This window comes from Amphibalanus amphitrite, unplaced genomic scaffold, assembly GCF_019059575.1.
Source record: "Amphibalanus amphitrite isolate SeventyFive unplaced genomic scaffold, NRLGWU_Aamphi_draft 000227F_arrow, whole genome shotgun sequence".
NCBI classification, from domain to species: Eukaryota; Metazoa; Arthropoda; class Thecostraca; order Balanomorpha; family Balanidae; genus Amphibalanus; species Amphibalanus amphitrite.
The window spans coordinates 270,052-282,509 of NW_024881722.1; the positions used below are offsets into that span (position 1 = coordinate 270,052).

The 12,458-nt window shown below is 46.5% G+C and overlaps 1 protein-coding gene across 1 annotated transcript; it reads left to right on the forward strand.

Moving 5' to 3' along the window:
• The first annotated feature begins 316 nt into the window (after positions 1 to 316).
• LOC122385690 lies at positions 317 to 1,816 on the forward strand. Its single transcript, XM_043374138.1, has 2 exons — positions 317 to 482; positions 817 to 1,816. The coding sequence occupies exon 2, from the start codon at positions 1,097 to 1,099 to the stop codon at positions 1,814 to 1,816; it is 720 nt and encodes a 239-aa protein (XP_043230073.1). The 5' UTR covers positions 317 to 482; positions 817 to 1,096.
• The last annotated feature ends 10,642 nt before the right edge of the window (positions 1,817 to 12,458 follow it).

Here is a 12,458-nt window from a genome sequence, read left to right on the forward strand (position 1 = left end):
TGTGAGCGCGCGAGTGTGAGTGCATTAGACCTGTCCAAAAAAAACCAACTTTTCGATGGACAAGCTCCCCTGGTGTTTTCCCATTGCTAGATGGCCCAATAGCTAGCACACCGAATTTCAGCCCTCTAGCTAAACCCTCGACCCTAGCGCAAGAGCGTCAAAGTTTTCCGGTGCGAAGTACACAGAGAAGGTCATTCTCCGGTGTGAGTTCTGCAGTTGTCGTGTCAGCAGCACTACGCATAAATGTAAAATAATGTGTGGTGAGATCCGTGTCATGGTCTGCGCCCCCCCCCTCCCCCCACCTATATCCCCGCGCCGCCCCTGTGCCGCCTTCGCCATATTACCGGAGGGGTTGGGTCACGTGACCACGCTGACCTGGGAGCCGCGACCGGTCGGCGCGGTCACTTGTCCCCCGGTCACCGACCGCACCGCAGCGCCACGTCCACCGACTCTACTGCACCGCTACCAGCTACGTAACTGAGGTTAGTGTGTTTGTTTAATGTTGCCTCGTCAGCATAAAATATGCACCAAAAACGATAAAAGCACTAATTTGTTTTGTCGCATGAATAGTGGACATTTTCAGTCGTTTCATTTCCACATCTCACTTTTAAATATGGGCTGCTTTCTGTTTTGTGCTATGCTGGGTTCCCATGAAAATATTCACACAAAACAGCTGCAATAACCCAGCAGCTAATATAGATAATTTAATTGATGGTCGCTTTCAAATTAAATCGTGCTCATTTTTGGTAGATACATTTCGGATTCATTTGTATACCGGTAATAGAAATGGACCCATCTTATTTCTCTCGCTTTCAGACTGTTCCTGGCCACTCGTTCGTGCCATGCCGACCACTCGAGGCGGCAGAGGAAGACGATTTGAAGCAACAAGCGACAAAGGTGCTGACAGTGCTGGCCTGCATTCGTGGGAAGAAGCAGTTGCGTGCGGACTACGAAGAGTCTGCGTCCCTTGCAGTTATAGCTCTGGGCGGCGACTCGACAGAGGCAAACGGCGCTGCATCTGTGCGCTTCAAGAAACCGGGTGCCTGCCACAAGGCGCGCTGGATGGCCCACGTCATCTACGGGCTACGGCATCAAGATGTTCTTGTTCCGACATCAGCTACTGGAGCTGGGCATCATCTCCAAGGACATGCACGACAAGCTGCGGCGGTTCGCTGTGTTTGTCTGCCTCTTTTACGTCAAAGAGTGGCTCACCTGCACAACAGCTGCGGATGCCGCTGTCAGCGACCTCAGCAGGTATCAGGACCTCAACGTTCTCCGCAGGGTGGACCCTAAGGTAGCGGAGGCGGCAATGGAGGTGTACGGTCGCCACACCTGGTACCTCACGCAGGAGCTGGTTACCTTGGCGCTGGTCAGCTCCCTGGTGGATCCTCCAACGAAACGGCGGATGGCAGACGTCATACACGAGTATGCGACGGAGCAGGCAACCGCAACCAGAATGGGCAAGCCCGATCTCCCGACTCTGCCCACCGAGGCCGGCCAAGTGAAGGCACTGGAACTGGATGACTTCATCGGACCAGAATCCCGCACAGTGTTCGGAGTCCTCGGCATCAGCGCGGGATTTCTGCGGAAGCCGCTGCCGTGGGACGGTGATCCGGACTTTGATCGCCTGGCGACATTCGTCCTGCACCTGCGGGTCACAAACGACACTGCGGAGCGCGGAGTAAAGCTCATTAGTGACTTCACCGGCCACATCACGACCTCCGACTTCGAGCTGCAGGAGCTGCTACAGGCTGTGGAGGCGCACCGTCAGCGGTACCCAGACTACAGCAAAGCCACCTTGTCAGCCGCCGTCTGAGGCCATGAGACTGTGATTCTGTGACTGATCAGTGCTGTGCGTCTTTCATTGGCTGTGATGTGACAGAAAAGATGTGATTTAGGTTGTTTATCGTCTGTTGAGAAATGCATTTGTTTTATCGTTTCATCAACATATGTCTTTCGTACCAAATACGAGCAGCAGTGGAAACCAGACGCTGTGTTTTGGTTACCTTATATCTAAAGTAGGGTAAAGCTGCCTACCTCGGAAAAGTGGCATAATGATTTGCCAGTTGTTACTTGTTTCGTGTTTGTCGTTTTGTTTTGTGTCATTACCATTCCTAGGTAATGTATTATTCAATACAAATCAGACGGGTTAGACCACCTGTGCCGAGTTTACGAGCGAAGATGTGTCGATGTGTCAGACAATGACACGGATCTCACCACACATTATTTTACATTTATGCGTAGTGCTGCTGACACAACTGCAGGACTCGCACCGGAGAATGGCCTTCTCTGTGTACTTAGCACCGGAAAATTTTGACGCTCTTGCGCTAGGGTCGAGGGTTTAGCTAGAGGGCTGAAATTCGGTGTGCTAGCTATTGGGCCATCTAGCAATGGGAAAACACCAGGGGAGCTTGTCCATCGAAAAGTTGTTTTTTTTTTGGACAGGTCTAGAGTGCATGTATGCACGTGACGCTAATAATAGTACACAACAATTACCTGATACGCCAAGAATTGTTACGTGTGCGCGTGCCAGTACAAGTGATTAAGAGTGTGTGTTTGTATGTATGTGTATAGTGTAAAGCATAGGTACGAGTCTGCACGTAAGCTTGTATGTTTGTGAATGAGTGTGCACGGAGAGAGGTGCCCCGAATTAAGCCTTGAGCTTCTGCACCAATCTCCGATTTACTCTTTTGTTCCAGTACTTTCTGTTCAATAAATATCATCATCATCATCATCATTTTAATGTCGCAGCTGCGCCAGGTTGAGGAACCGATATAGCTCAATAATTAATTGAAAATAATTGAACAACTATGCTTTTCTGGTACTTCATTTTTTCAGCAAAAGTGGCCTACAACTTTCTTGAATTAATTTTAAGATGTCAAAATTTATACAAGGAATTTCGATTTAAGTGGACTTAAGCAAAAAAGAAAAGAAAACTTTATTTTATACAGTTTAATCATTAATGCAAATGGCCGCCGCCTGTAAGGCCGCCATTATGGAAGAGATGACACGTGACGTGTGTCAATGCTTCCGTAAAATTATGGACATTTTACTTATGCGTGGTTCACACCGGATCCGTAATGACCGTTACGTTTCGTAATGAATACGGTGGCGATTAAAAAATATCTCGAAAGTGGAGGGCACAATGCAACGCGCATGCGTAGTTCGATTTTTTGACGCCGTAACGCCGTAATGGTTACGGATTCGGTGTGCACCGGGAATTGCCATCGCTGAGCGTCACCGTTCGAATCAAGTGCGCCAAAACTCTATTTTGTTTATAGCAAGCGGAAAATGGACTAGAGCGAAGAGCTGTTTTTAATAACAGAGCGCCAGAATGTAGACTTGTTTTACTCTCTTCCTTTTAATTTGTTAATTTCACTCTGACAGAGCGGTCTGCAATGGTATCGAGTTATATCATTGTTAATTAAACGCCTGTGGGCAGAACACTGGACGGAGATTCTTGCATTATTTCTAGCATTACAAGAGGGCATGTCTATGCCCGTCAACGCTGAAGCTTATTTCTTACATTCTTTGCTATTCGTGGGTGATGGGAATACCAACGGACGCCAGAATCTGTATTGTATACCATTTGCTCGATTGGCTTGCCAAGAGTCAATGTGGATTCAAACGTCTGCAAATATCTACAAGTCCAAGTATCAAATTTAGCAAGTAGCGGGGCAATATTTTTTTCTTACAAATTTAGTCCGAACCTTTTGATGGGAAGGATTCACAAGGACAGAACCACCGCTAAGCGAAGCTTGTTGCGGTGACCCTGCCCTCCACCCTCCGATCGCGCAATTCCAGTTCTATGGCAGAATTTAGAGTCCAAAGTTTAACGTGCGCACATAGCCGCGCACGGCCGGTCCCCTCACTGACTTCGCCTGGCTACGGCCTGCCACCAACCACAACCATACCTGTCAGGAGGCCCATAAAGGTCAAGCGCCCGTCGCGCTTCGAACCCGGACTGTTGTAACCGGGAACGCGTGCTCTCACCACGCGGAGTCCAACGCTCTACCAACTGAGCTACGGGACCGGCTCAGTTGGTAGCCTGAGCAATATGGCCGGTGAAGTTTACTCAGAACTCCGTGAAACTCAGAACTCAGAGCTCCACACACAAGATACAAAGTAAGCCGTGAGCGTTACAAGCTGAGGGCATGCTCACAAGAAATAATAATAATTGGCAGATTGATTCGAGCTAAGGTAAAAGGCCAAAGGGTCCGCACGTGCGCGAGTGCAGACCGCTGCCCTCGTTAACATTTGGAAGCTTCATAACTGCTCGGCGATACCTTGGCTTAACCTACCAAAGATGCAATCCCAAGCAATCAGAACATGTCATTAAAAGGGGTAAGCACGCGCACGTGTGCAGGCCAATACGCTCGCTGACCTGTGAAGTCTACTAATATGCATGGTGTTATTCAGCATACTTAATATAAGCTCTATCGGCCCAGCCGATCTGCGGTTATGGAAAAAGGGTGCGCACGTGCGCACGTGCTAGCCTAATATCCTCGCTGACCAGTGCAATCTGCAAGTCAGCATGGTGTCATTTGGCATACTTAATATGGGCGTTATCGGCCCAGCGGATCCCCAGATATGGAGAAGGGGCACGCACGTGCGCACGTGCAAATCAATGTCTTTGCCAACTCGTGCAATCTGCATATAAACATGGTGCTATTCAGCATACAAAATATGAGCGCTATCGGCCCAGCCGATCCACAGATATGAAAAAGGGGTACGCACGTGCGCACGTGCAAATCAATGTCTTTGCCAGCCCGTGCAATATGCTTAAAAACATAGTGCTTTTCACCATACTTAATATGAGCGCAATCGGACCAGCCGATCCCCACATACTAAAAAGGGGTCCGCACGTGCGCACGTGCATACTAATGTCTTTGCCAACCTGTGCAATATTCATGTTTGCATGGTGTCCTCTAGCATACAAAATATGAGCGCTATCGGCCCAGCAGATCCCGAGATATTAAAAAGGGGTGTGCACGTGCGCTCGTGCTGAAGCCGGAATTCAAAACCGTTCAAAGGTCACCGAATGTGTAGTGTGTACCCAGCCAAAACAACAAACAAATTTTGAACTGTATCGCTTCAGCCGTTCCCGAGTTATGAAATGACGAGCTCTTCTAGAACCTCTCACGTCGCACGTGGCACGCGCTGTAACAGGCACTCATGAGTTTTATGGATAGCACAGTTCCATGAAGAAAGGATACATCCCCTCCCCAAAGAAGACCGCTCATAAAACAGTCAAACCGTTTTGGAGATACATGTAAACAAAAGTCATTACGGCGGCCGGTCGGGCCGAAAAGTTCAATTTTCCCAACTTCTGTTACGTTCCGTAACGAGTACGGTGGACGCTGCCAGTTTACGGCGGCTGGTTGCCACATTTCAACTTCGTCTAGAAAAGTCACAATGCTTGGGGAATCTTGAGAAATCTCTAGCTCATTACGGCCGTAACGGTTACAGCGTCATTACGGATCCGGTGTGAACCACGCATTAGATTTCATCGCGATATCATTACAGTGGTGTCTGCTATCTATCAGTGTGCCTCGTAAGTAATTATTGATCAAGTTTTGTTGTGTTACACATTTGTTTATGAAGAAAAATTGGTTGCGTCAGTATCGTCACCAATCACCATGCTACTTGGGTTTAACTGTAGGACTAGGTATCATGGGCTTTATTTACATTAATGGTGTAGCCAGCCCAAGGTGTAGCCCATCATTGTCAATTGGGTCACCACTTTTGGATCATGATAACACACTTAACCCTGTCTTGACCGGACTCGAAATGAATGACTTGAATTGAAAGAAGGTTTGATGGTTCAGGCATGGACAAGATTCAGGATTCAAGTTATTTTCCTAACACCTCATGCAGTTGACTTGAATCCACATTCCAGTAAAGTAACTGACCTGAATATTTGTTAATAGTTACAAAATAAGTTATAAATGTTTTTTTTTGCAATGCAAATAATTAACAGATTGCCTGATTTGTTTTTGTTACCTTATTTCAAAGTATTAGGTACCTTTCAAGGCTTATCATATGTCTTGAGAAAGTTTGAAGCATTTGTTTGATAATTCCCTGATTTCGGTATCTAGTCGCAGAGGTGCACAAACCTTCCTACTTGCCTACAATGTAGGAGACAGGAAAGAGCCGTCGAGGGTAGCCGCGAGACAGATTTCAGTTTGTGTTTTCTGTACAAAAATGACTATAAAAACAGCTAACTGGTAGCAATTGGTCGATACAATCAGCTGTCAACGACATTTGGTCATTACATTTCTTTACGTGTCTTCAAAAACAGTTCCTACAAATCTCCTCCATGAGACACCCACGAGACAGTTCCCATTGGATTAACATTGTGTCTCATGAGACACCGTGTAGGTAAAATGTAGGAAGAAAAACTGCGAAAGTGGTGGGCAGGTTTCGAAAAACGGCGCACAAATTCTTGGGGCGCCTATCAGTTAAAACAAAACTCCTGTTCGAAAATGGGTTCTGGTAAAGTTTCGTCAGCTGGTTTCCATAGCAACCGTCATTCGTGGGACAAGCTGAAGCTATTTGCTAGCGCGTTGCGTGGTAACCAGCTATCGGTGTCAGTTGAATTTGAAAGATAATTGTAACAGTGAACAGCTCGCTTCAGTTGCTGTACTGTGCTGTGGATGTGTGTCTTGTGCAGTGTAAGCAAAGTGTATAAGGACTTTCACATTATATTTTGTGATGGTGTGGTAATAGAAGGTTGTGAGCTCCAAGTGGAGTTAAGGAATTGCCAAAGAAATGAAAACTCTGCATGGGCCGGAAATCTGCAGCCTGCACTTCTATAAACTCTTCGTAAGAGGTTCGTGGCAGGGGGCATTTTGGGGAGCGATTATGGAGGTGCTGGTAAGTACGTAGGTACCCAACCTAATTGGCTTGATGAGAACTGAATCTGAAAGTCAACTGAATTGTGAAATTGCTTTACCTATCCTATCTGATCAATTCTACTTTTTTTTAAAGTTTCCATTCAATTTGATTGATAAAGAGCAACATTGAAAGATCCTAGCATGCAGGTAACTACCTACCTAGCTCTAATGTAAATAGGTAATAATTTCCTTCAAAAGAATATATGGCTCTTCAATGTACTAGAGATTTAGTAATTGAAGGCATCTCACTTTATTTTGAACATTACCTAGGTATAACTTCCCTAAACTGCATGACAAATTTTCAATTTCCTTGTTGTAACACCAATACCACAAACATTCATCTGGGCACAAGGCTCACAACATCAAATTATTCATGTTTTATAGACGGTACCTACCTATACAGCAAAAATGCAACAGAGATATGTGATTATTTTCAACATAGGCTTTGTATTCAGTTGTGTATATAATAATTTCATGGGTGGAAAATGTGTCATGAATTGTCTGCAGGTCTGTGTAGAATTGTCATTAATATGATTATAGAAAAAGGAATGGTCAGTTAAGTAGTCAACATGTTTACTCAATAACAAGATATGCTGGCATGGAGTTTGCTCATGAGTTTGCTCAAAAACCTTTCAGTTAGTGTGAGAAGCATAGCAATTTGAAGCATATGCCTATAAAACTGATTTGTAATGGGGTTTGTGAAGTTCTGCATAAATTTCACACCTAGCAATGTACCTACCTAATGCATTGCATTATTTTAAAAAGAGGGAGACCATACAAGTTGTCAGGTAGGTAGGCTTTGACATTGATTTCAAGATTTCAAGGTGATCTGTGCTTTTTGCTTATAACTTGTCCTCATTCTCTGACTAAAGGAGTGGCAATACAATCTAACTTGTTCTATTTTCCTCTTGCCTTGCCATTTTTGACATAATCCTTGCCCAGGCTATATGTTGGTATGATGAAGGTCAATCAGATGACATATTTCAAATATTACAGTCATGATTTCAGTTGAATTTGCCTAATTTTATTTAAACAATATACCTAAGATTACACCTTGCATAGCTATAACAGCAATATTCGAGCCACCACTGGCATAGAAATTAATAGGTTGCAAAACATTACTCAGCAAGAAGAAATCAGTCAATGACGGTGGAGAAAACACATCTAGACTTGACAACAAATTACAATTGATTATTCTTCTACCATTCATGTTGGCATAAGTAATAATTCAAATGGATACTTAGTGCATTTTTCTAAAGATTTTAAGCACATGAGATCCATACAAAGGCACAGACTCAGAACAAAGCCTGTGTTATAACTTATAAACAAGGATATTGCACCTTTTTGGTATTTTAACATGTTGTTATATTCCGATATCCTAAGAAAAATAAAATGGTAATCTGCCCTGCTTCATTTGGTACGTATCGATGAGTAATTGGATGTTGCGGGAATGCAGTTAGTTTTCCGGCAGTTGTCTCCAGCAGCGACAAAATGGCCGCTTACTTTCTGTCAAACATTTGCTTTCATATGGCTAAGTACTTACATTAATTTCACTTAGTCTAACTTTGTCTAGCAAATCTCCAGTTTTACTTCGGAAAAACCGGCAGCGTGTTCCACATTGGTGACCCCGCCAGGCGAGGCAGTTCCGTCGGCCGTCGATGTCCTTCGGTCATATAACCCCCAATAAAACTAGCGCGTCGAACGATCGGCAGCATGGATGGTCTCACACCATCCATGGCAGGGACCGACCTCACAGAGCCACGCAGAAAACAGGAATATCGGATTTATCTGCCTCTAAACTGTAATGTATGACTATGAATGCGTCTTGAAAATTTTACAAGACAGTTGAGGTTTGCTCACCAAGAAAAAATAGACCAGGATCTGTATTAGCGAAGAGATTAGCGATGCACGTGAAATGTGTATAGATTGCAGTATAGATGTAGTCAGCGATGGATTATAAAAGGATTTAAAGCCGCTTCTTAAAGCCTACAGTCAAAACGTTTTCTGAACGTTTGTGGTCCTCAATATGATAGGTATTCCATAGCAATTTAATGGGCTTCGTCCCATTAGCAAATATTGCAAAATCGTCCTCAAATAATGTTTTCTTACCTAAATGAAGTAATGTTGATCCAGGAAAAAACTTGTTACTCACTCCTTAAAGTTTCATATTCCTAAACAGAAACACTGATGTGCACCGCACACTGCAGCGTTACGTCACTTCACCTTCAGCCCGCCAAGTAGTAACTGCCCCACTAAACGGGAGAGGGACGCTATGGGACGGCAGATGGACGCCCGTCTGGTCCATGTGGAACTGAACCCTCATTGGATGAGAGGAATTAATTGAGCGTCCCGGTGGTTTTATGAGGGTAGTTCTTGACTTTCCAGTGTTTCCAGACACAGTCAATAACCAGACCGCCTCACTCTAGTCTATTTATACACCACCAGTATGCATTTCAGGTGGAGGTGTACCAAGTCCTGCCTCGCACTTTGCCCAAAGCAGCGCATACCGTATGTCTTCGGCTTCTTAAAAAAAATGACGATATATCTCCGGATAGCTTCAGAAATAAAAACACTTCAGGAATAGCGTTTACGTCCTGTAAATATGAATAACTGTAATGTAAATAACCAGCTTTACTTGAAAGTATAGATATGTTGGGATATACCTAAGGATGATCGGTGAGACAAACCGGAGCCATCGGAGACCGTGTAGGAGACAGGCTGGGCTATTTGTGCACCTCTGTCTAGTCGGTATTTCTCCCTATTTCTGAAAATCGGTTCGGTTTTGGTATAATCTCAGTGGTTTTGGTCAGTATCGGTTTGGTATTGGTTTCCAAAATTTCTGAAATTGACATCACTAGTGTCGACTGTCGACCCTCGCCTGGTTGTTGTTGTTGTTGTTTGACCCCCCGGCTACCGCCGGGGCGGTAGCGTAGCCGACCGGCTCTTGTGGGCCATGTATCCGGCGGCCAAGGCCGCCACCACGTCGTCGCGCCGGACATCGTGGGCCGCGCCGATGATGTTGCCCAGCGCTTGGAGGCGGGGGCCGAACAGGCACGGGCACTCCAGTAATACGTGCGCCGGGGTGTCCGCTGCTTCAGAGCAGACTAGGCAGCGGCCCGCAGGGCATTCCTTGTCGTCGCATTGAGCGCACTCAGGTGTAGGTCTTCGACCAATCCGGTGGAGGTACTGCTCCGATCGGGCCCAGTGGCCCGACCGGAGCTGGTGGATGTCGACGGCCTCCTCCCTGGTGGCGGTCCGGACCGGGGCGGGGGCGCGGTCCCCCATGACGGTGCGGTACCAACCGGCCGGCCAGTCCGCCTGCCACTTCCTCTTGGAGTGCCGCGCGACAGCCCGCGTAAGAGTGCGGACATCCACCGGCGTTGACTGCTGGGGAAGAGCGGCCGCCTCCTTGGCCAGGGCGTCCGCTCTTTCATTACCCTCGCCTGGTCGACGTCCTCGGCCGCCCGGCGGCGAAGGTCGTCACCTTCATCGAGGATGTCGGGCGGACCGAGCCGCCGCTCGACCCGCCTGCGCCGCCGCCCCCCTGAGCGGGCTGGCGGCGGGATGCAGGAGAAGAAGAAGTGCGGCACTCCCGCGCTCGGACGGCCGGGAGAGGAGGGGAGGGCACAGCGCGGACGGCCCAGCCGGCGCGGCGGGCCGTGTGTGGGGGAGGAGGTGGGAGGGGCCGCCGGGGTGTGGACGGTCGCGGGTCGCGCTCAGTCGCAGTCGGCGGCCGGCGCGGCAGGCGGTGCGTGGGGAGGGGAGGGAGGGGAGGCGCCGAGACGCGCCGCCCAGTCCTGAGAAGTCGCCGGCTCGGCCCGAGTCACACGATATGACGGCTCGGGTGACTCGGGCGCGCGCATCTCGCTCGCACCATATCCCATTGGATCTCTGCGGTCTCAGATGTCCTTACTGCATTGTGCCGCTCGTATCAGCCGATCTCGTATGTCTCGGACTGATCCAGTTCGGATCACATGCTTGGCTCGCGGCGTACGCGGTGGTGTGGGCATTTGGGGGGGGAGGGGGAGAGGGGGACATCTGAGCTTATACGGACCTGCTCTGAGCGCGGGCAATGTTCTAATGGAGGACGTCAATTGTCAGTTGTGGCATTTGAAATTATCTTTCAAAGTATTTAGAAACATACTGAGAGGAGTTAAGCCGTTTGGATAGGGGAAAGTGGGTGTATTGCGCCCTCCTAACCAATTGCGCCCACCAACATTCCCACGGATTCAATGGCATGATTAGAATTTTGTGTTCGAAAACATTATTTTCACCACTGGATAGTTCCTTTTATGGCCCAAGCTTTCCGATGAAGCCAATCAGCAACGCTCATTACGCCATCAAAGATGTTACGGCGTTTTCTTAACTTTTTTGCAGTATTTTGAACCGTTGGCTATAAAAATTTGCGATATTTGTGTGATTTTCAGAGTGATATTTAGAAAGAAAGCCCCTTTTTTAATTATATTTCACTGAAACAGTAAACTTCCTTCAACATCTTTATGATAACTTCTACGCTTTTATTAAAAAGTACCTCAATTTTAATTGCGCCCATGGCAATTGCGCCAGGGGGACGCAAATAGAATAATGATGTAGCTATTGTATCACGACAGTATGAATGCATCATTAACTGATTGCAATAAAGAAGGAGTTTAATGTCAGGCAGGGGAGCAACCCGCTGTCGTCAGTCCGCAAATTATTTCTCTCGTCAAACTTATAATGCAGTTGCCATTTAGGCTACGAACTTGTGGTATAACTGACAAAATACGACATTTTCAACATGGACTCAGGCGTGAGAGGTGACAGCTATGATAAAATAGTAAAAATTGATGTCATAAAGTTGTCGAAACGATAAAAAATTATTAATTTTGAGAGAAACGAATGAAAATTTAACCGTATAAGCGCATACGTTCACATATATCTAGTCGGTTACAGTAAACGTTTTCGTTGCACTTTTACAAGCGTACGGACACATGTCAAGTTATCTACCTGGGCAAAAAACATCGCGATTTATATCTACATTTATTATTTATCCAGCCTGAATAACATTATAAATGTTTAAGTAAGCCGCAATGACATTAGACTGCCGGCGTGTATGCATTTCGTCTCATTCGATTAGCCATGCTAAAGTATAGGGCGCAATTGGGTTCTAATTGCGCCATCCCCCTGGTGCAATTTACAGCAGTTGTTGGCAAATGCGCCCTTTTGCATGTTTCTGAAAAAGCAGCTGTCAGAAGCAAACGAAACATTCTTAATTGATCGGGAGGCTCTTAAATCGTAGCCAATGAGTTCCTCTTTGAAATGGTTACCAGTGCATGCTTAGCTTATATCTCCAGCGGTTTTCTTACAATTAGCGTTTTTCCTTAAGGTGGCGCAATTCACCCTCCTTCCCCTATTTTTCGTTAGAGCAAGAGCTTTTACGCATGTGACGTTGTGGAATGGTCTCTACCGCCGCGCATTATTACCGAGTGCATTAGAGAGCAGCACGAGAGAGAGAGAGAGAGAGAGAGAGAGAGAGAGAGAGAGAGAGAGAGAGAGAGAGAGAGAGAGAGAGCGAGAGAGAGA

What these genes read in the sequence shown, in the direction of transcription:
- LOC122385690 (XM_043374138.1), top strand. Translation starts at nt 1,097, where the DNA reads ATGTTCTTGTTCCGACATCAGCTACTGGAGCTGGGCATCATCTCCAAG.